Source organism: Leopardus geoffroyi, chromosome B3 (assembly GCF_018350155.1).
Source record: "Leopardus geoffroyi isolate Oge1 chromosome B3, O.geoffroyi_Oge1_pat1.0, whole genome shotgun sequence".
In the NCBI taxonomy this organism is placed as follows: domain Eukaryota; kingdom Metazoa; phylum Chordata; class Mammalia; order Carnivora; family Felidae; genus Leopardus; species Leopardus geoffroyi.
In genome coordinates this window covers 38,024,712-38,048,378 of record NC_059337.1, presented here as the reverse complement: position 1 = coordinate 38,048,378, position 23,667 = coordinate 38,024,712, and the positions used below count along the sequence as shown (strand labels likewise).

The window sequence follows — 23,667 nt, the reverse complement described above, 5'->3', positions numbered from 1 at the left end:
CACTTCTTTCCCTACCAAACTGCCTCTATCCGTCTCAACCTTATTTCATCTTGGCCTAAATATGGTGAAAAGCATGGCCCCTAGGGAAGGCTTCATGTCCTGTTGGTCATATAGACCAAGGTTTGTACGTCTTGCATCTCCCCAGACAAGGAGGGCCTTGAGCCCAAGGCCCAAAAGTGACAACAGAGAAAAAGGTGCCTCCCTAGCAGGGGCCAATTCTGCTCTATCCCTATACCCAGCCAAACGTATCCTCCTGCTGAGAAGGGAGAAAAGGTATCTGAGATCTCACTCCATCCTCCAGAACATCATTTAACAAAAACATCTCAAACTCATCACGGCCAAATCTAAAATTGTGATTTTACCCTTTAAACTATTCCTCTAGCAGTCTGCCCCCCTCAGCACATGGTAATTCCATCCTTCCATTTTTTCAGGGCAAAAGTCTTGAAGATATCCTTGACTCCTCTTTCTTGCACACCCTGCATCCAGCCCATCAATAAAGTCCTTTAGGATGCAGTTTTAAAAGGTATCTATAATATGACCACTTCTCCCACCCTCTGTTGTTACCATGCCGACCCAGCTACCACCATCTCTCACCCATTTTATTGCAATAGCCTCCTAACCAGCCTCTGTTTCCATCCTTGACCCCTCATGGTCCCTTCTCCCCACTACAACCAGAGTAACCCTTTAAAGTTATAAGTTAGATCATGTCACTCCAGTTGAGTTTGGTCTCCAAAGTTGTAAGTAGGAAATAAGGCCTTGGCATATTACTTTGTACAGTAAGGACAGAGGGAACCTTGGCCTACCCATGCCTGTGTTGCCCAGCAAGCAGAGGGGCTGGGCTGGTGGCCTGGCCTCTACAGCTTAGCTATAGCTGTGGGGACCTATGGGTTTGACAGAGGGTTTGTTCTCACTCAGTGGTGGATTTCCTGTCACAATGAGACTATGAAGAAAGACACGAAAATGGACAGGGAGGTGGTGACTGCATCCCTCAACCAAAGCAGGCTGCTGAGGAGGGTAAGCTGGGGTCACACTCTGCTTTAAAGGCCTGTTACCATCCCTGTGGTAGGTGAATTCTCAGTGCTTCATCTCCCACTTGCATTAGCTGGAGAATCTGCCTACAGAGTGAGCAATCGTCACAATTCTGTCAGCCTCATAGATGCATCTGTGAGGGAAGGTCCTTCAGGACTATCCTCCCCAGTGATTAGTTGGGGAAAGTGTGGCCCAGAGAGGCCACTTGCCAAAGATCAGGGATATTTGTCAGATGCTGGTACCAAAGCAAGTCATGTAGCCTGTCTGGATATCAGGTTCTTCTCCTTACAATAAAAGAAGAAGATGATAAAGAAAAGGAACAGAAAACCTACACAGGAATGTGCAAAACATCTGTGAATCCCCTCAAGCTCTGAAATTCTATGATTCTTCCACAAGTGTTGTTTGATCTATAAATCAGTCTGTTGGTCCCATAAGACTGGATGCCCATAAGAGAAGGTTGGCAAGACCAACCTCTTTGCTATAAAACTTTATTTACAAGTGGAGACAGTCACATAATGTGGGCCTGGGTACATGTGCCCGTATCTGTAGGCTCTGCCTCCCATCCACTATGCCTGTCACGGGAAAGAGCCAACATGGTGGGGGTGAGTGCAGCCTTCACCTGCCTGGAACACCCAAGAAAAAAAGGGTTCAATACTGGGCCCCTCTCCCACACCTTCCACATTGGAACATGTTATGACCTTTTCATCCCAAGGCTTGTGGCCCAAATAGGATGCAGAACCTGGGAATAGGATAATTCTGGGCGAGCTTGCCTCTACCTGACCCTGCCTTCTGCTTGTCACATGCTTGTTTAAAGGTCGATGAGGTTCTTACAGTTTCTGGATTGCCTCCTGCCCCGTGTTCTCCCCACTTTTCCCCAGGTCTCCTGATGGAGCTACAGCAAGGATTGCATCCAGTGCAATGCTGGTCAGAGCGGCAGAGAGCTGGGGCCTCTGCAGTACTCCCCCACCATACCCCTGCTGGCCCTGTCTCTTGCTGAAGTTGCAATGGGCTTTTTTTGCAATCAATATGATAGAGAATATACCCACATGTGTAATTTTTCATTTTCTAGTAGCCTTGTTTAAAAATGTAACAAACAAAAATAGGGAGCATCTGGGTGGCTCAGTTAGTTAAGCATCCGACTTCGGCTCAGGTCATGATCTCACAGTTCATGGGTTCAAGGCCTGCGTTGGGCTCTGTACTGACAGCTCAGAGCCTGGAGCCTACTTCAGATTCTGTGTTTCCCTCAGTTTCTGCCCCTCCCCTGCTTGTGTTCTATCTCTTTGTCTCTCTCAAAAATAAACATTTAAAAAAATTTATAAAAATGTAACAAAAAATAGATGAATGTGGTCTTTTAAAATTTTTTTAATGTTTATTTATTTTTGAGAGAGAGAGAGAAAGACAGAGCATAAGTGGGGGCGAGGGGCTGAGAAAGAGGGAGACACAGAATCAAAAGAAGGCTCCAGGCTTTGAACTGTCAGCACAGAGCCTGATGCAAGGCTCAAACTCACGAACCATGAGATCATGATCTGAGCCGAAGTCAGACACTTAACCAACTGAGCCACCCAGGCGCCCCCTTTTTTTTTTGAACGTGGTCTTAATAACGTATTTTACTTCACCCACCATAACCAAAATATTATAATTTCAATGTATAATCAGTATAAAATATTATCAATGAGATATTTCACAGTATTTTTTTACCTCCTTGTCAGTCTTCAAAGTCTGGTATGTATTTTACATTTATAACACATCTCAATTTGAAGCAGCCACATTTTAAGTGCTCAATAACCACAAGTAGTACAATCTAGAATATACATGAAAGTCTATATATAATGTCGCTTACTGCTAATATGCTGCTAATATTAACCACTCACTGTCAACATTTTGTTATATCCTCATCTAGTTTTTTCTATGTATAATATTATTTTTGCAAAGCTGAAGTCATATATCCTTCTCTTCCTCCTCTTGCATATATGACAGAGAATCCCAAGCATATACCTTCCTACACCATCAAAAGTTGTTCACAATCATCATCTTTAGTGATAATATCATAGAGTATCCCATCATTTGGATATGTTATAATCTTTTTAACCAATACCCAAATGTTGGACAGCTGCAATCTTTCAATCTTACAAGTAATGCTGACATGAGTATTTTCGTGTTAAGGATTCTTTGTAAGGTCTTGATGCAAATGTCTCTAGGATTCTAGTCGTTTTTAACAAAATGATTTTTACATCAGCAGTAAGGCAAACAATTGTCAACTAGTGATTTATGACTGGGAGCCAAGACACCTTGTTCTCTCATCCACACCTTTGATATCTGGCTCTGTAACCTAGGGCAAACGACTTCATTCCAAGGTATAAAGTAAACTGACTGTATTAGATGATTTTTAAGAGTCTTTCCAACACTAGCCTTCAGTGATATTTTTCCCTTACCCTCATATCTAATCAATTAACCTGTCAAGCTAGTCATTACAAGTCCCACATGTCACATCAAAGCCACTCCCTAACATTTAAAAATCCATCCACTTCTCTCCATCCCCACTCACAGTGCCTTTGTACAGGCCGCCATCATTGCTCCTCTAAATTGTGATGGGAGTATCCAGGGCAGAGAGAGATTAGGTTCTAAAGTTAACAATGAAATCCAAAATCAAGAATGGGATTAAAGCAGGTATGTGTGAACGCAAGAGGGTGACATAGAGGAGATGCGCAATGAATGTTTCCTATGTTGGAATCTGACACCAGCTTCAAGAGGCCCACCTAGATCCTGATCCCTAAAAGCTGGAGTGGAGTTCACAGTAAGGCATCAGAGGTGCTGAGGTGTCTGCTGCAAAGCCCACCCCGCCCCATCCACAGGACAGGACGAGGTGGGAAGACAAAGGCTCAGCAGCCTCCCCTAAAGGGCTGACAGTCTAGAGGGGGAGACGGGACCCCTATACGCAAAACAAGCATGCCTCAGGCAGTGTCTTCAATGGAAAAACCAGATGGAGAACAGAACAATTATCTGAGCAATTCCGGCAAGCCTGCTGTTGAGGAAAAAGCTTAACGAAATTTGTTCTACTATTTCTTTTGTGAACCAAGGGTTTAGGGCAGTCTGGGGAAGCAAAACTACTTCAGCTCTAGAAAGAACACAATCCTAGCCTGTGCTCTATGATCTTAAGCAAACCACGAAGCCACTTTTTGATCTCAGTATCCTCATTGGTCAAATGGAGACAGAGTGATACCAATCTTGCCCAAATCTAACCACCTACTGGACTGAGTTGTTGTGAGGTTGACCACAAGGATTATGAGTGGGAAAAACAGTTGTTAAAAGGGGCAATCTAACAGCTACACAGGCGACTGAAAATGTGTCTCCTAAGATCCTACTCCTCAAGGAATTGCTTAGTGATCAAAAATAACATTTGTATTGAACTTTCATCATTTGTAAGGCAATTTTAGGTGCATTTATTTTGTTTTCAAAGCCCTGTGTGATAGGTGTTATCATGTGCTCCTTTCACACTCAAGAATACCGACATTGAGGGAGCTTAAATGACTTAGTCAAATTTACACTATTTGCAAGGGCCAGATTTAGGCTAACTCCTTGGTTCTATACTGTGCTGCCTTCCCATTAAAATCCTTATCACTAGGAGTGCGCTTGTCATGATGAGCACTGGGTGATGTATGGAATTGCTGAATCACTATATTGCACACTTGAAACTAATACGACATTGTGTGTGAACTATACTGGAATTAAAACTTTAAAAATCACCAAAACATTAATATTATTAACATAAATATTAATAATGTTTGTTATATACATTTCCCTTTAATCAAGGACACGAAAACATCAAAAGAGAATCTCTGGGGAAAAAGTGCCTGACATCCAGGAACAGCAAATCCACTTTCTCGTATTAAGAAAAAGTAGCTGTCCCCATCTGATTTGCATCTTATGCCATACAGCAGGAAATATTTAAGTTGACAAATAGGATATTTACAACTGCAACAGATACTTGGCAGTTAGTTTTTAACAATTGTTGCAAATGTGATTTATTTGCTATTATAAAAGGGCATTACTGTGCAAATATGACTCCTGAAATTAGCTTCAGTTTAGCAAGGGGCCTTGACAGCTTGACCTCTTAATATCCTTATAATGATGCCATTTACATTCAATGCTTACTCAAGTCACTCGCTGCTACATTTGTTTGAGAAGAGTCCACTCTAGGGCAGATGTATTATGTATTTTAACACGTAGAGTTAGTATGTGGGGGCACATGGAGGCCTTCTAAGAGGAAAAACTGTTTAATCAAGTCTTCATGAAAATGTGTTCGTTTCCAACTTCCTACAGTGAAAATGCGTTAATGCTAATTACAGTGTACTACAGAAATACAATACTTCATGTTTTCTCCACAAGACATTTTCATGGCATGGATTATAGTAAACAAGGGCATGTTTTCATCCTCTGCAACTTTAGCTTTTAATGTGACTGGGAACTGGTACAGGTTAAGGAATGGCTGGGCCAAGAGTAGTGCCGTTTCTGCCAGCAGGGAATGGGAAAAGGGTAGACTTGGAGCCAGGAAGAACTGGATTCAAATCCCAGCTCGGCCATTTCCTGGCTATGTGGACTCTCTCTGAACCTCTGTTTCTTCATCTATAACATGGGACTGTTATATTTTAGGTTCTTATAAAGATCTGAGATGTTTGTGAAGCACCTGGCACTTTGTAGGTACTTGAGACCTGGGAGCCAGTCATATTTGGGTTGTTTGTCCAAGCTCAAATGTCACCTTCTCCAGGATGCAGCCCTGACTTCACTAGACAAACCCAGTAGTACTTTGTTCCATCCTTTTATTATATCACATATTACATTGTGTTGTAAATGACTGAATTCATATGTATCTTTCTCCTCCTTGATGGAAGGACCTTTGCGTCTTAGCTTTGCCTCTTCAGTAACTAGCACAATAGCCTTGAACTTGCCTTCACTAGCCTTGAGCATTGAACAGCTCCCGGATTCAGTGTGAGCGTGGGCATGACAAAAGCAATTAAGGATGATGGTTCACCCCAGGAGAGGGGAGAGGTAGCACATGATTCACTTCTGCCATTGCTGGTTTATAGTAAATGCCCAGTAAATATCCATCAAAGGCATTAATGGACTGACTTAGCTATCGAGTGGCTTACAATAACTTATTGCTCACATATGTCTATTTTTCAAAGCATTTTAATTTTTATTGCATCATCATATTCTTCTAATAGCCCTGCTGTTCAGCTAGGGTGGGCGTTCTTATAGTTCTCATTTCCCGATTGAGGATACTGTGGGCTTTGTGGGGTGGTGAAATGATTTTCCCACACTCGTGGTAAATGGCAGTCATGCTGAGACATACAGGCCAACCATGAGTTTCCCTCAAGTTTCATAGTGAGGTTTCCTGGCACTGCTTTTTCTGGAATCAGGGCAATTTGCCCTTTTCTCCTATTCACTCCCTTGTTCCCCCTCTATCTGCTCCTCTTCAGGCCCCGACCTCTGAAGCTTCTGTCCAGTCTCATTTTTCTCAGCAGAAAACATTGCACAACTGGGGAACTCGTACAGGGTGTGGACTGGCTGGGCCAAGACCAGTGTCATCTTCCTCCTCCTGGATATGGCAAACCACAGGCAGGAGAGTCAAAGTCCCCATGAGCCTTTTGGAACCCAGTATCTCCAGCAGATTATCTGGGTCAGGTGTTTCCGTTTTTGTAACTTTTCACAAGAACCTTCAATCTTTTGGTTAGAATCAGATCAAAGGCTCCCATCCTTCAGCTGAATGAAGAAGAAACAGAAGCAAAAGCATCTACTCCATTCAGTCACATGTACGATGGTTTGGGTGGGTCCCACATGGTTTGGGCTGGTTAGGGTTGGTTGGGGCTTTCTCTCCCGGTCACTGATCTCACCTTCACTTCTGTGGCTCCTGTTTTAATCAGGTGTGGGCAACAGGCCTCAGCCTCTCATACAGTGACCAGCTGGCCCTGACTCAGCTCACCTTATACCTGACCAACGGCCATCTGGATTGCAGTTTGAGCACCCTTAAAGTGCCCAACTTTGTTCCCAAGAAAGAGAAGAAAATGAGCTGCCTTAATGCCCTCTCAGTGTCGGTAAGCAACAGATGCTTCCTGATTCCCCATGGTGTTCAACAACACTCAACCGCGGCTTCCTGAGCTCTGGCTATGTGCCCAGCTCTTTGAGTATAGAGAGAAGAAAGAACCTCAGGCAAGTCACTTAGCCTCTCCAAAATGGGTTTCTAGGATACTAACGTATTGGCCAGAGGAAAGGGGAGAGGGTGTTCCAGAAAGGGAAAGCACCATATTGGAGGGGTGAATGAGCATGGGGTTTTCCAAGGGTAGGTCTGTTGGGGCATTTCCCCTCCATCTCTTCTCACCTTGCTTCCCTGGACAAGTTCTTCAATTACCAGCAACTTCTGACAAAACCCACTTATTTTTCTAGCTCTAATCTCATTTCTGAGCTCCAGACTCCTAGATCCACCATTCTACGAAACTTCTCTAGAATCCTCAGAGTCAAGCTGTCTCAAACTTCATTCATTGTCTCTCCTCCCCCTATATTTCCTCATGGAGGGTCCTGCCAGAGGCTGACGGGACGCCTCCACCTCCATATCCAGTCAACACCAGCTCATGTTGATGAGCGTCAACTCTGACCCCTCCTCTCCCTCCACAGAGATACACCCTAGTTTTGCTCCACACTAAGATTCTCTGCCTCCTGCCTCTCCCCTCAGCCTAACCATACATACAGTCAAGGTGGTCAAGGTGAAAAGCAAATCTGAGCATGTTGCTCCCCGACTTATGATTTTGAAAGGACTCCTGTCATCTTCAGGAAAATTCCAACTTCCCAGCAGGACCTCCATGACCCGCTTCTTTCCATGGCCCCTACCTCCCATCTCATCACTAATCCCAATGCTAGTGTGGCTGGGGCCAGCAGCCTTAGGGCTGGTTGAGGTTTACCAACCTTAGAACCCAGGGAAACAAAGCACAAATCTCCATGGAGGCAATGGGCTAGGTTGGTTTGGGGGAAGGAGAACAGAGGTCAAGTGGACCAGCTGGTGCTTAGTGTACATGGAATATGAGAGCAAACAGGGGCTCTGGCTACAGCTGCTCTGACTGCTACCAAAGGGTTTCTGCTGCCTCTCCCACAACCGTGGGCTTCATACCCTTTCTGCAAATGAAAATCTACTTGAGATGCTAATATATCAAACATAAAAAAGGAATTCCAGTGGTTAGTAGAACCCATACTTGTGCCCTAGAGATGCTTTTTTGAGAGCAGTATCTCCTGATTCTCTGCTGAGCCTCTTCAGATCCAGGAGATACCTCTGGATTTAAAGAACCCTTGTTTGACTCTCCCCAGGGCCGCTAGAGTCACCTTCCTTGGCAGAAACTCAGCATACATTTCAAAGGGTAGCCTGGAAAGGGTATCAGATATCTTGGGGGCTCAGGCAGCAGCCTCCTTCCCAATCCACTTGTCCGGTGAGGTATGCTTGATCACAGGAAACCCTTAGATCTCCTTGCTTATTAAGAAAGAAGCAGAGGGGCACCTGGGTGGCTCAGTAGGTTGAGCATCCGACTTCAGCTCAGGTCATGATCTCATGGTTCATGGGTTCGAGCCTTGCGTCAGGCTCTGTGCTGACATCTCAGAGCCTAGAATCTGCTTTGGATTCTGTTCTCCTTCTCTCTCTCTGCCCCTCCCCCATTCACACCCTGTCTCTCTCTGTCTCAAAAATAAATAAACATTAAAAAGAAGAAGAAGCAGCAAAGTTGGGCTGGGCAGGAGAAATGGGTCCCTTTTAAATAGGTCCCAGAACCTTGATGAGAATCTACTAGGTCCAACTCCACCTGTGGCCCCTAGCCTCGCCTAAAGGACCCACAGGACCCTAAGTGCAATGCTGGACAGAGGGACAGCAGTAAAATTTGAGTTTTCTGACCTAGCAAACCTAACTCCATGCCATTTCTAAAAGGAAGCTGGAAGCTGAGTTAGTATTCAACACAAGACTTTGAAAGACAATTTGCTGCATTTAAGTATGTTGCTTCAGAAGGCTGTAAGCACAAGTTGTACTTTGAATTAGAAGCACTCTCCCATTTTCCCCATCTTGCCTATAGGTTTCAATCCTAGCTACAGGCAACATACAAGAATTCTCCTGTGATCAAGAGTCTTAAACACTTCTAGGAATTGCCTGCACTTGAGAGGGAAGCTTATGATCTTCAATAATTCAAATGTCTCTACAATCACTAAATAAAAGCTATGCAGGTTTTCTGATGTAGGGATAAATTGAAAGTGCTTTTGGTTTTAGAAAGATAAATGGATGTTCTCGCCCTGGTGCCACCATGCATGTGTGCATGCATGTGCTACTGTGCATGTACACACATGTGATAGGCCATTTTTATTTATTTTTTAATTTTTTATTTATTTATTTTTTTAAATGTTTATTTATTTTGGAGAGAGACAGAATGTGAGTGGGTTGGGGCAGAGAGAGAGGGACGCACAGAATCCAAAGCAGGCTCCAGGCTCCCAGCTGTCAGCACAGAGCCCGATGCGGGGCTCAAACTCTCGAGGTGTGAGATCATGACCCGAGCCAAAGTTGGACTCTCAACCGACTGAGCCACCCACGCGCCCCGATAGGCCATTTTTAAAAGCATCATCCAAACTTGCACACACAATGCAATTTACAATCAAACTGAAGCTTCCTGAACAAGTGTGAACAGGCTGTGATGCCATCAGATTTATGATCAGTCAGCTGACAGCCCCCTTTGAAGACTGAAATAAAAGGAAAGAAACTGATATAGCCACAATGATAAAGAAGGCACATTTAGGACTAATGCCTACAAAATGCTGCTGGTTTGGACCTATTCCTTTAAATAATATGCTATGCAGGTGGGGAGGGGAGAAGGAAGAAAAGACCGTTCTGGGCTCAACAAAGAGCTGTTGCCCCCAAATCAGGAACAGGTGGTAAAGAACTGTCATCCAGACCCAGACAGGACAGGTGTATGGGCTTCTGATCCAGGGTCCTCCACAATTAACTGCTTGAAGGCAGAAACCAGGTCGAATGAGTCCCAGACATGCATGTTTTAGAAAAGAAAAGGAGTCACCCAACGACATTTGAACTTTTAATTAACATTCTGTCAGAATGAGCATAAAGCATTACTACCCTTTGCAATCATTCTTACTCCTCCTCTCTCGTGGACCCTCTGCACCACAGGTGGTGAGTGGCCAAAAGGGACCATGTTCACAAACATCTTAAAACAACCCAAGTCATTTATAAGCATTTTAACAGCACATGATCGGTAATGAATGATTAAGTAAAACCTTTTGTGTTAAATTATGATGTTAATAATGATTCTGTCTCCTGTAATTTATTATGAATTCTCAAATGCTTTGGGTTTGATTTTGATAGAATGCCACAACAACGGAGTTTATGTGATGACTTTATTTTTAGAACTCCTTCTTTGAAGGCACACATTTCCCCACTACTGCTGCTACTGTAATTATGTACAAAACCAATCACTCATTAGAGTTAGGATACATTATCTTCTAGACAGATGAGGCTAAATAAGCAACACATTAATAATTCAGAGAGCAGTTCATTATGCATGTGGATGCCTGCTTCGTAACTGAAATAAGAACCTCATCAGCCTCTGCCAACCCTTAAACAATAGTTCTGTGTTATTGCAACCACATTCAAGTTTACGCTTGTTAAACTGCTACTTGGATTATTTTATCAAACATTCATTTATTTGTGGTCCCTTACTGCCGAGAACAGATTTTGGAAGCTCCTTTTTTAAGTTAATGATTTGAGCAATGGGTGTTATTAATTCTCAGAATATTATAAACATGATTAATTTTCAGGCAGAGATTTATTACATAAGGATTTCAACTATGTCAACTGAAATGCATCACTGTCAAAACAAGTATCATGGAGAAAATAGAATATGCTCCACACTTCAAGTGCTGGTGCTCAGAACTCAATCAATTTAAATTGTGGCTGAAGCAAAATTATATTCTCCAGTGAAAAGGAGTATTTCAGGCTTCCTTTATTTGGCTTGAAGCATTCTTGTTAGATTGTGATTTAGAAAGGTAGTTTAATAAGACTAGACTTCTACCGATAATATTTTGTCTTCTATTTTTTTCCCCGTTTTCCTAGAAAATGCTAGAAATTTCCACACATTCCAAATGTAGCCAATGGGAATTTGGAGTGAAGGGCACTTGTCTGAAGTTATGGATCATGAATTCTGATCTCTCTCTCTCTGCTTCGGTTTCATCATTTATAAAATAAAGGAGGGCTAAGTGACCCCCAAGGTCTCTTGAGGGATTTGATTTTATGGGGCCTGTAAGATGGGCTTCTGTACCAAGCCTGGCCCAGGAAGCCTCATGTACAATGGGGTGCGGAGGGGGACACGAGAAGGACCTATCCCTCCATACTGCGGCCTTCCATTTAAAGATCTTTACCCTGCAAAACTGTTTAGAAAGAAGTAATATTATTGTGACAGGTCACATCCTAAGTTCTCATCAGCCATCACCTTAGCTACCAGTTAATACTTTCAGCAGGAATCAACTAGAAGTAAATCCAGCAGATATATACTCAACACCAACATTGTGTTGGGCACTCTCCTAAGCACAGAGGATGTAAAGGGAAGTAGCAAAGAGCTCCGAGTTTATTCAAAGACACAGGCCAACAAATAACGATAACGCATAGAATAACATGATAATAACATCCAAAATGTATTAGCCTTTACTCCGCACCAGGTACTTTAAGTGCTTTACATGAATCTTTATACAACCCAATTTATTAGGCAGATGCTATGATTATGCTCATTTTTAGATAAGAAGACTGGGGTTAAGAAATGTTAAGCAACTTGTGGAAGGTCACTCAGCAAGCAAGTGTGGAAGCCAGAATTTAAGCCCAGGCCTGTCAGACTTGAAAGCCTGTGTGTCTGCCCACCGTTCTGTCCAACCTGACTTGCACTGGCTGAGAGTCAGTGATCTGGCCCCCGAGTACAGCTTAAGCTCGTGTCTAAAGAAGTTTCTGGTTGAGGCCATAGAGAAAGCTCTTCTTCCAAAGGAGGCCTCATCTCCCTCTGTGATGAGGTTGTTTCCAGGCATACTGCCATTATCCACTGGCTTCTAATCTGCTCTGAGCTAGGCCAAGACTCAGCACTATGGCCAGATGGTCATAGAGGAGTCTTCTCATGCTGTAAAATCCATTTAGGTTGTAATTTCCTTGGCAAACCTAAAGAGATTTTATAGCATCAGAAGAGTTGATTACACAAGTCAACCTTTAAAAAAAATGTTTTCTGTTTGCATAATGCTTTGTACTTTAAATGAGCTTATTTGATTCCCATGAAGACCCCAAAGAATAGATAAGACGAGGATTATCATACCATTTTACAGATTAGGAAACCGAGGCTATGCAAAGTTAAGTGAGCTGCCCAAAGTCATAAAGTTAATTAAGTAGCAGAGCTCAGGTTTTCTGATTCAAGACCCTTTCTGATGAAAAGGTTTCTTGGTTGGTTGGTTTTTAATTTCAATAACTTACCTTATTTGTGAAATTATTTAGTTTAACAAATGATAATAAGAGCTAACCTAACATTTTTTGACCACTTACTCCATGGCAGACACTCTTCCAAGGTCTTTAGATACTCACCTAATCCTCATAATAACACTGTCAGCTGTGCTATCTGGCTGAATAAAAGACAACCCTAGATTATCGACAGTATTTTCCTCTGGAAACTATGGAGTTAGTTAAGTCTGAAAAGAGTATTGGCATTATTATAACACATTTTTAAGCACTTAATATAAGCCAGGAATTTCAGCCAGCATCAGGGATACAAAGACATTTGCCAGAGGCCCTGTCCTTGAGAAGTTGAAAAGAAATAGAAAGTAGATTGGGGCACCTGGGTGGCTCAGTTAAGCATCTGACCAGCTCAGGTCATGATCTCATAGTTCGTGGGTTCGAGCCCCTGCTTCAGATTCTGTCTTTCTCTCAATCTCTCTGTCTCTGTCTGTCTGTCTGTCTGTCTGTCTCTCTCTTTCTCTGTCCCTCCCCCTGCTTGTGCTCTCTCTCAAAAAATAAATAAATAAACATTAAAAAAAGAAATAGAAAGTACATAGCACATGCACAAGGAAAAAAAACAAGGCCTCGTGTAGGTGCCATTTGAGTGACGGCCCCTCAACCTGTTGCTGCAGTTCTTAGGAGAAAAGACTGTGGACTGGCAGGGACAGGCCTAGTTCTTCCACTACTAAGAAGGAACTTGGCCTAGCCTTACAGACTAGGGCAGTCACTACATGGCAAGGGGAAGGAGACCTGCCCAGCAGAAGGGACCAAGGCTGAAGAGAGTCCATGGTCTATCAGGAGATAGCAATGAACCAGGTGGGCTGGGGCAGAGAATTCGGGAAGGAGAAAGTGGGAGAAGTGGTTGGAGCAACCCCCTGAGCCAGTGTGGGAGAACACCAGCCCAGGCATCTAGATTTCGTCTTACAGGCATGGAGGAGACACTGAAGAGTTCTGAGCACTGACCAACCTCGGTCTGAGAAACAATAATCTTGTGGTAACGCTCGGAACCCCAGGCACCGGTGGGGGTAGGAACAGCCTGGGAAATTACATTTAGTGTAGGTCCATAATGCTCTGGGACCTGTAGACACTTTCAGAGAAAGAGCAATAACAATAGTAGCTACTGTTTATCAGGTGCCAGGTGCTGGGCTAGGTGCTTATTTAATCACTAGAAGTCAGACAAGTTGAATGACACATTCAAGGTCGGCCAGGTTTTCGACCTCAGTCTTTCTGACTCCATATAACTTTTCCACCACAGAATTCTGCGTGCATTCCCACCTCCCGAGTAGGAAGGAGAAGCAGCTGTCCAGGCCATGAAGCTCTGGCGTAGTCTGGTGATGGAGACAGAAAAGACACAGCCTGGAGACACATACCAAATGTCCTGGCTTTTCTTTCAGATTCTTAATGAATCAGAACCCCAGGTCTGGGAGGAGGGGACTTGCAGTCTGTCTCTGTAGAGACAAAGAAACCTCAGGATAGCCTGTCCTTACTTGTCGCCCAGTAACACTGGACAGTGAGCTCCTCCACCTTGCTTTGGAGCCAAGATACATGGTGTTGAGCTCGAGCCCACTACCTCTCTCCCTCACCGACTGGGGCCTAGTCTTGGGTTTGCTAGTCTATATGCTATGGCAGCATAAGACAAATTTAGAAGACAAAAATAACCTTGGAATTATCTTGTGAATTCATGGTAATTACCATGCAATTACATGCTCAGTAACCACAATGGAATTCCAGAGTATTTACAGTTCACTTCCATATACAAAAACTCAGGCTTCTGGGCCTTTGTTGTGAAGGCAGGAACATGGCACAACCTGCCATGATAGGGTGAGCAGGCCTGGTGGTCATGCTCCTCCAGACCAAATGGCTGAGCCAGAACTTCTCTCAGCCAGTTCTTATTACCCCACCAATAATCCCACCACTGGGATAGCCCACTGGGGCTACACTGTCCTCCAAAAGATGTCTACTGGGGGCAAGGCCGGGAGTGACTGCCCTGAGTTATTCTCTGGGGATCTTTTGTCATTCTCTAGGGTCTGCTTCTGCCCCAAAGCACTCACTGACTGGATGCCTCCTGAATTACATTGGAAGAGTCTCTTAAGTCAGAGGAAGTGCTATAGACTTACTCTATTCCATGCATCCATTCTTTCTTCCTTTCAAGAAACGCTGAAATGCCTATTCTGTGCTAGCATCACATCCAGCCTGGAGATTCAGACACCAAGCAGTGCTCTGCCTTCAGAGAACTCCCAGTCATGACAGGGAGGCAGCCAGGGGAACAATTCATGATAGGTCAGAGTGATAACAAAGCACAGCTGTGAGGCATGTGAGGGTCCAACAGATTTTCTTCTGCAAAATTAAAATTCTCGGTGGCTGCATATGGGGCAATACTAAGGGAGATGTACAACTCAAGATGCATCAGCCTGTGAGAGACTAACATTTTTATAGATGTGGACTCTGCCTACATGTGGGAAGACCAAGCTTAATAGTACTGAAAATGTGACCATCAGATATGGTACTTTCTGTAAATGTTGAAAGAAATGACAATATATGTGGGGAAATATGTCACAAAAGATGAATATGAAATCTGAGAGAGAGAGAGAGAGGGAGAGAGGGAATGCATGTGTTATACAGGCAGGGAAAACCCATTCGTCCTCCTCTGGGCACTCAGTCAGCCCCCGGCTCCCCTGCATTCTCTCAGAGACAGAGAGAGCAAGTCTTAATGTTTCACAACAGTGTCAGGCCACTATGATCCTTGCAGCCAGCTGGGGACCAGCAGTACCTCTTTTTCCTTCTCTTGTTCCAAGTCACTGCACAAGGGCAAGCACCTGGTTGCCCAGAACCCAAAGGTCCCCAAAGTTAAAAATCTGTGCCAGGCACCTTCATTTATTATGCCCAAAGGTTGGCCGTGGCCCTACACGCTGCTCTCCAAACTTCCAGTTATCCCAGGACAAACATAACTGATTTTCAAAGGCGAATATCACATCTCACAAAGGACATGCTACAAAATTGCCAAGATAAAATACTTTCTTGTGTACATACTAAATTTTAAAAGTTTTTAGGAAATATTATAATTTAAATACTTCAGGCCTAGCGTAATCAGTCTCTTTGGGATAGTTCCCACTGACAGGCAAGCAAAATAAGGAATAGCAGTTTCTCAAACAAAGAAAGCAGTTAGAATCAAAATTCTACCATTGGTCCTCTCAAGAAGGTGGACTACCCTTAGTGACTTGTTTCCAAAGAGTGTAGTACAGAAACAGGTAAAAGTAACTTTATAGTAAGAAACCTGGCAAAAACTACCTCAGCGAGATCAAAATTGGCGTCATCCATCACAAGTTGTGTTGATACAACTTGATGTACGAGGTGATGAAAGTACCTGGGTGGTCCTCTTCTCAAAAACACATTTCCCCAGTGTAGTCAGGAGGAAAACATGGGACAATCCCAACAGAGGACATTCTACAAAATACCTGATCCGTACTCCTCAAAACTGTCTAGACCATCAAAAACAAGGAAAGTCTGAGAAACCATCACAGCCCAAAAGAACCTAAGGAGACAACTAAATAACAATGTGTTATCCTGGATGGGACTGTGTAACATAAAAAGGGATTTAGCAAAAACTAATGAAATCCAAATAAAGTACAGGCTTAACAGCAAGGAGGCAATTTGTGTTCTTATGTGACAAACATACCACAAGGTTACAGGATATGAGATAGGAACTCTCTGTGTTATCTTCACAACTTTTCTGTTAATCTACAACTATTCTAAAGTTAAAGTTTATTTAAATATTTTGTGAAGAGGGGCACCTGGGAGGTTCAGTCAGTTAAGTGTCTGACTTCTACTCAGGTCATGATCTCGCTGTTTGTGAGTTCAAGCCCTGTGTAGGGCTCTGTGCTGACAGCTCGGGGCCTGAAGCCTGCTTCGGATTCTGTGTCTCCTTCTCTCTCTGCCCCTCCCCTGCTAGCTCTCTCTTTCTCTCAAAAATAAATAAACATTAAAGAAACTTTTTTAAACAAGTATTTTGTGAAGGGTCTTACATGCAACTGTGGTCTTTTCCAGTCACCAGCAGCCAGTCGCTATGCAGTGATGACGACCCAGCTGAAGCACAACAATCTCTCGCTGGTTTTCCCGTATGTTTTTCTCCAAATGTGTAAGGCCCATGGCATCGGCTATGACATTGAGGTATGAAGGCCAAAAGTTGGCCAAGGTGGACCAAACATAAGCCTATGGGTGATCTAGGCAGCTAATGATTCAGTGTCCCTGCACACAGATATTCTCTAAACATGAGTTTGACGTGTATTTCTAGGAAGGCTGAGGGCTGCTTGGGGAAGGGTGAACGAGCAGCTCCACTGGCATGGGGGGCACTTGGTTCTCAGAAATTTAGCTCTGTCCCAAGCCTGCACACCCACCTTGGTAAAGCAAAAGCCTTGTAGCTCACCAGACTTGGGAGGCATTTGGGGGACCATCTCTTGATCCTGAGGCATGTCCTGAGCTCCCTGACCCCACTCGAAGCTGCTTATCAATGAATATCCTCTGTCTTAGCCTGCTTGAGCTGCCATAACAGAACACCACCGATGGGGTGGCTTAACCAACAGAAATTTATTGCTCACCATTCTGGAGGCTGGGAAGTCCAAGGAGAAGGTGCCAGCTGATTCAGTTCCTGGTGAGAGCAGTCCTTCTGGTTTGCAGACAGCCATTTTCTCGCTGTGCTCCAACATGGTAGAGGGGGAGAGAGAGATCTCTGGTGTCTCTGTAACCTCTCTTACAAGGACACTAGTTCTATCAGATCGGGGCCCCACCCATATGACCTCATTTAAACTTAATCACCTCCTTAAAGACCCTATTTCCAATAGAGCTTCAGGGCTTGCTTCAACATATGACTTTGAGGGGACACACAGTTCAGTCCCTGCCATCCTTCTACTTCCATATAGTAGTTTTTTTTTAGAAGGAGTTCTGATAAAAAAAAAGTTTTTCCCAGTTTTTGTCCGTTGTTCAGATTTTCAAATCTCTGATACCGATGGCTTATTCTAAGACCTGAGTGACCCATGCGCTCTTACCTGTGGAAGACCCATCCCACATGACATCACACATATTAAAATACAGTCACCTCCTATATTAAAAGTAACCTATAGATAATGACACAACTGAGTGACAACCAAATGACCAAATGTTTTGATTTGCAGACATTCAGTTCTACATTTATTAATTTTCATTTCTCATACTTGAGAACAAATAGAATTGTTTAGGGGCCAATTCTTTTTGCAGACTCTCGAAAAGCATATAGACCTTAGACATGAGGTCAACAGCGAATAGAATGACCCAACTGCCACTTGGCAATCCCCACCACACTGCAGGGCACCATCAGAGAGTGTAAGGCTCTTCAGTTAGATTGATTTATGCCATTTGTAAACACATATAATGGAGCTCATATTCCTTTAAAAATTACATTAAAACTGGTCATATATAAGAAAGAATGAAAAAGCCAGATTGAACTGATTTATCTGAAATTAACTGTTGCATTTGCTCTATACAATCTTTTTGGAATTAAACAGTTTTTAGCGCCAAACTGATAAGACCAAAACACTTCCATGTACCAGAAGGTGGCTAAATCTAACTTTAGCTTTCTCTGAATATATTATTTTATTTTATTTTATTTTATTTTATTTTATTTTATTTTATTTTATTCTAAAATATCAAAGCAGAACGAGCTCTGTGAATATACATATTTGGCAGGGAAAGTCGCCTGCCCAAAAGATAATATGCTTCATAACTTTCATTTCCCTGAAATTACTATTAGAGATTTATTTCTTTGGCTAAAGGCTTTCTACTTGATTGGAGTTCCAGTACTTCTGGGAAAAGTAAAGCACCAAATTTTTTACGTTATTTACACCTTTGTGACCCTGAGTCGATCAGATTCATTTCTAAGAACAAATTTTAGTACGAAAAACAAATTGCTATGGCCCCAGGGGAACAGAGGATGGTGTAGAGAGAGAAGTTCCACTGAAGGTGAGAAGAATAACAGAAAGGGGCAGAGGGGCACCCAGGACATAACTGGCTCTGTCTCCAGGTCACCTGAGCTACACACCCTATAAAGGACGAGAGATGAAATGGGGGAGAGAGAGAAATATGGATTGGGGGCAATGGAGTGACAGAACAATGTGAAGAAGAAAAGAGAGGATAGAATCCCAAGACAGAAAGAATACACCAAAAAGGGGAAGTGGGGATAAAGAGGAAAAAAAGAACAAATGGTAACAAGAACGTACAAGAAGAGAAAGAGAGGTTAAAAAAACCCCAAAAACCAGGGGTGCCTGGGTGGCTCAGTCAGTTGGGCATCCCACTTCCGCCCAGGTCATGATCCCGCGCTTCGTGGGTTCGAGCCCCGCGTCAGGCTCTGTGCTGACAGCTCGGATCCTGGAGCCTGCTTCGGATTCTGTGTCTCCCTCTCTCTCTGCCCCCCAACTCTGTCTGTCTCCCAAAATAAATAAACATTAAAAAAATTTTTATTAAAAAAAAAAAATGAAGTCTTAAAACTCTGAGGTGAGAAAAAGGAGTCATTGGAAATTCTCCAACAATATCCTTGCTCCAGTTTTTCTGAGATGGGGCCTCTTTCACACCCTAGGGTCCATCCCTTGTCTGAACTGCCTTCTTGTTCTCTTAACTGCATTTTCCTGAAAAGACGGGTGATGAACCAGCATTTGCAGAGCCCCTACTATGTGCTGGCCACTGAGCTAAGCATTAGCTTAGCTCTTCATTGTCCCTTTGACCTTCACGTCTCTTCTGTATGAAGCTATTCTTTCTCCTATATTACACCGGGGGATTTCGTTTCAGCATTTCCCAACATTACACAGCTATGCACTTTGTGGAACCAACATTTGAATCCATAATTGTCCATAAAGGCAACTATGATTCTTTCCCTTACACCAAACGTGTCCCGTATGTATCTTTTCCCCCTTAGGACTATTTATATTTCTAAAATATTGTTACCAACCCAGTTCAAGAATGCTGGGAACTATTTCAAATAAAATAGTCCATCTAGATACCCCTGATGTATTCTTCAGCTGAAGGAGCACAAACTTCTCTATAGCCCCCATGACTCTCTCTCTACCTTACAAAAGAGAAAAAAAGCTATGTTTAATACTTAACTTCTCTAAACTGTTATTGCCTCCTTAGGTTGTGCTGAGTATAAAAAGATGAGTGTAGCCTCTGCAACTCCCTCCCACTCTTGATCAAATGTAATGTGGGTGCTCTTTCCAAAAAAAGAAGCAACATTAATAATACATCATTGTCAATGTTACCAAAAGAATCCTCAAAAGTCCTTATTCTCAACATTTATGTCTTTCTTCCCATTATGATCACAGAATTTCCAATGTTTTTCATCCAAGCTCTTAAGAGGATAAAAGGGAAATGAGATCACCTCACGAATTTATTTTTCCTTGCTGAATATTGGAAGGAAGCATTACCAAGTTTGTAAGCAACTTGGTGGGTCTCGTTCTTGGTATTTCTGTAATGCTACAGAATACCCCCACTGATTTCCTAATGAAATGAAGTTGTAATGAAAGCCATATGGAGAAAAGCGTCATGTTTACTGCCTGCGACAGTGTGGGGCAGGGCTGGTCTCACACATACATAGGCAGTGTGCCACGGGCCTAAATGGCTCCATAACCACCAGCAATCATTTTCTCAGGCCAGGGTATTGCCATGGTGGCAATCATTAGGGCTGTTCACAAATGTTCTGATTCTCCTCCTTGCAGGCACATAACAGAATTATTCTTCCTCAGTCTTTTCCCTGAAGTCAAGTATGGCCATGTAACTTATTTGGGCCTGTGAAATATGAGCAGAAGGGTATTTCATGCAGAAGCCTTCAAGAGCCACTTCATGAGTCTCCATGTTCTTTTTCCTGCTTTGGAAATCATGGAAGCACACTGAGACAGAGCCTCCGTTGCCTGGGTCCCTGAGTGTCCCAACAGTGACCAGAGACCCATGCCAGCCCATGTGGGAAATGGAGTATAAGCCAGAACCACACATTTGTTGTTATAAACAACTAAGAATTTGGTTGTTTTTTAAAAAATTATTGCAGCATAACCTAGGCTACCTGATTGATTCAGAAATCAGTGTCAAGAAAAGGATGCTCTCCAGGGGCGCCTGGGTGGCTCACTCGGTTAAGTTTCGGACTCTTGATTTCGGCTCAGGTCATGACCTCACAGCTCGTAAGTTTGAGCCCCATGTCGGGCTCTGTGCTGACAGCTCAGAGACTGGGGCCTGCCCCAGATTCTGTGTCTCCCTCTTGCTCTCTCTGCCCCTCCCCTGCTCATGCTCTGTCTCTCTCTCCTTCAAAAATAAACAAACATTTTGTTAAAAAATTCTTTAAAGAAAAGGATTCTCCCCAAACTAAAAACTAGTATCATTTCAATATGTAATCAGTATAAAAGTTATTAATGACATATTTTACATTTTTCTTTACTCAGTCTTTGAAAGCTATAGCACATCTCAATTTGGACTACTCATATTTCAAGTTCTCAGTAGTAGCCCCATGTGGCTAGTGGCTACCATATTGGACAGCACAGAAAGGGAAGCAGGACACCTGACAGATCAACCAGTCAGTGGTTCTCAACCCAGACTGCCCATGAGAATGACTTGAGTGAGGAGCTTCAAAAAGTACAGATGGCCAAGCAGGGCTGGGATTAGGATGAGGCAAGTGACACCTGTACCCAGAGCACAAAATTTAAGGGAGTACAAAAAATACTCATTAAGAAAGATAAAACTATTTTAATGTATTATCTTAAAGATCAAAATTAATGCAAAAAATCCATGGTCAATAAAATTTCATAATCTTAAATTAAAACATACCGAGTTTTTCCTTTGCCTCAGGCTCCAGTATGGCTCAGCATGACACTGTATGTAGGGCCCACTCCAGACCCATTAAATCAGTATTTCTGGAGGTAGGGCCCAGATGATTCTAATGTGCAGCCAGCATTGAGAGTCACCGTTACAATCCAATGTGTGTCCTGATGCCCATATTTCCTAATAAAATGAGGAGTCAAGAGGCAGACTTAATTCTGGCATGTGATTTTTTTTTTTTTAACCAAATCTCATGAACAATTTCTGTGTTTGGACTCCCAGTGATGAGGAGTTCACGATTCCACGGGGTGGCCATTTCCACTATTGGACAACTCCAATGTTAGCTTTTTATTTATTTGGAAAAAGCTGTTTAAAGATAGTTTTCAAAAAAGGATAAAATCATGCCTCTCATACAGATGCAAAAATAAAAACATGATAAATATTTTAGTTAACAAAGAAAAATTAGATGCTATAATCAGTAGAAAAAAGAATCCAAAAGACCCAGACATCTTTATAGGTCAGGAATATTGAAATGGACATGCAAATGGAGAAAACTAGCTTTTCCACAAGGGGAGCAGGTGAGGAAAACTGACCCAACTTCTACCAGACTGGAGAGAATCTGTCTCAGTCACCTACAACTTATAGAGTCGTAAGTATCTCCCACTGAATCAAGGCAATAGGGTGTGCCATAGACAACACATAGTTTCTATTGATGTACAAATTATTTTCCACACAACAAATTGCTTCCCTATATATTTTTATCCATTGCTCTCAGAAGGGTGGTTTTCAAATCCTGATTTGCAGGAGAATCACCCAGGAAGTGAGCTAAAAAGCAAATTCCCTCCCAAAGATCTTGAATTTGGATGATGCCTTTTTAACAAGCACACTAGATGAGTCTGATAAAGGTGTTCTGAGGATCATATTTCAAAAAACACTAGCCTAGACAAGAGATAATAAGTGTTGGCATGGTTGTGGAAAAAAGGGAACCCTTATGCATGTTGGTGGGAATATAAATTGGCTCAGTCCCTGTGGAAAACGGTATAAAGATTCCTCAAAAAAAATTGAAAATACAACTACCATATGATCCAGCAATTCCACTTCTGGGCATATATCTGAAGGAAACCAAATCACTATCTCAAAGAGATATGTGTACCTCCATGTTCACATTATTCCCATAGCCAAGGAATAAAAAAAACCTAAGTGTCTACTGGTGGATGAATGGATAAAGAAAATGTTTGAGAGAGATATATATATATACATATGTACATATACATATGGATATATATATACATATATACATATACATATCACACATATTTTCTTTATATATATACATATATACATATATATCTGTATTTATATATATCTATATATATACACACACATCTGTCTCTCTATATATATATCCATGAGGATATAGATAGATATCTATATCTATATCTATATCTATATCTATATCTATCTATGAGGATGCCCTCAAGGTCCATCCATGTTGTAGCAAATTTGCTACAACATGGATGGACCTTCAGGGCATTATGGTAAGTGAGATAAGCCAGACAAAGACAAATACTGTATGATATCACTTATATATGGAATCTAAAAAAGCTGAGGTCAGAAACAGAGTAGAATAGTGGTTATCGGGCTGGGAAGTAGCGGTATTGCACAGATATTGTTAAAGGGTACAAACTTACAACAAGTAGATAAATAGGTTCTGGTAATCTAATGCACAGCATAGTGATTATAATGAATGATACCGTTTTATATAGTTCAAAACTGCTAAGAGACTAGGTCTTAAATGTCCTCACCACAAAAACAAATGATAATTATAGGATGTGACAGAAGTGTTAGCTAAGGCTAAAGTGGTAATCATATCACAATATATAAATGTATCATATCAAGGCATGGTATACCTTAAACAGTGTTCTATGTAAATTATGTCTAAATTAACAACAACCCTGCCCTAGACCATATATACTCCATATTCAGGAGACAGCTTTTCCAAATGTGCTTCTCACAACGTTTGATGGTAGCTCCGGATTTCAATTCCAATCAGTCTTAGTGGTCTTAGTGTAGTAGGTTTCTTTGTTGCTAAAATAAAATGCTATTTCTTTTTTCCCAATTCAAATTTTATAGGACAGACAAGGAACTGTTTTTATATTATATGAACACCTGAAGAGAGACAAGTTGGGAATGTTGTGAGTACAAAGTGTGTCTACGAGATGTAATAAGCTAAGAAAATAGACTGTGACAACCAATAAGAATGA

At 42.3% G+C, this 23,667-nt stretch overlaps 1 protein-coding gene and 1 long non-coding RNA gene across 9 annotated transcripts in view; one reads left to right on the top strand and one right to left on the bottom strand.

The window, feature by feature from the left end:
* LOC123582834 overlaps positions 1 to 23,667 on the bottom strand; it is a 117,372-nt gene that overhangs the window by 67,760 nt on the left and 25,945 nt on the right. The window lies entirely within an intron of this gene.
* IQCH (IQ motif containing H) overlaps positions 1 to 23,667 on the top strand; it is a 211,544-nt gene that overhangs the window by 177,904 nt on the left and 9,973 nt on the right. For all 5 annotated transcript variants that reach the window (XM_045449327.1, XM_045449326.1, XM_045449328.1 and 2 more), the window contains 3 exons: positions 6,951 to 7,121; positions 16,625 to 16,747; positions 23,537 to 23,598. In XM_045449327.1, coding sequence (XP_045305283.1) covers positions 6,951 to 7,121; positions 16,625 to 16,747; positions 23,537 to 23,598 — 356 coding nt within the window. The remainder of the gene's footprint in view (positions 1 to 6,950; positions 7,122 to 16,624; positions 16,748 to 23,536; positions 23,599 to 23,667) is intronic.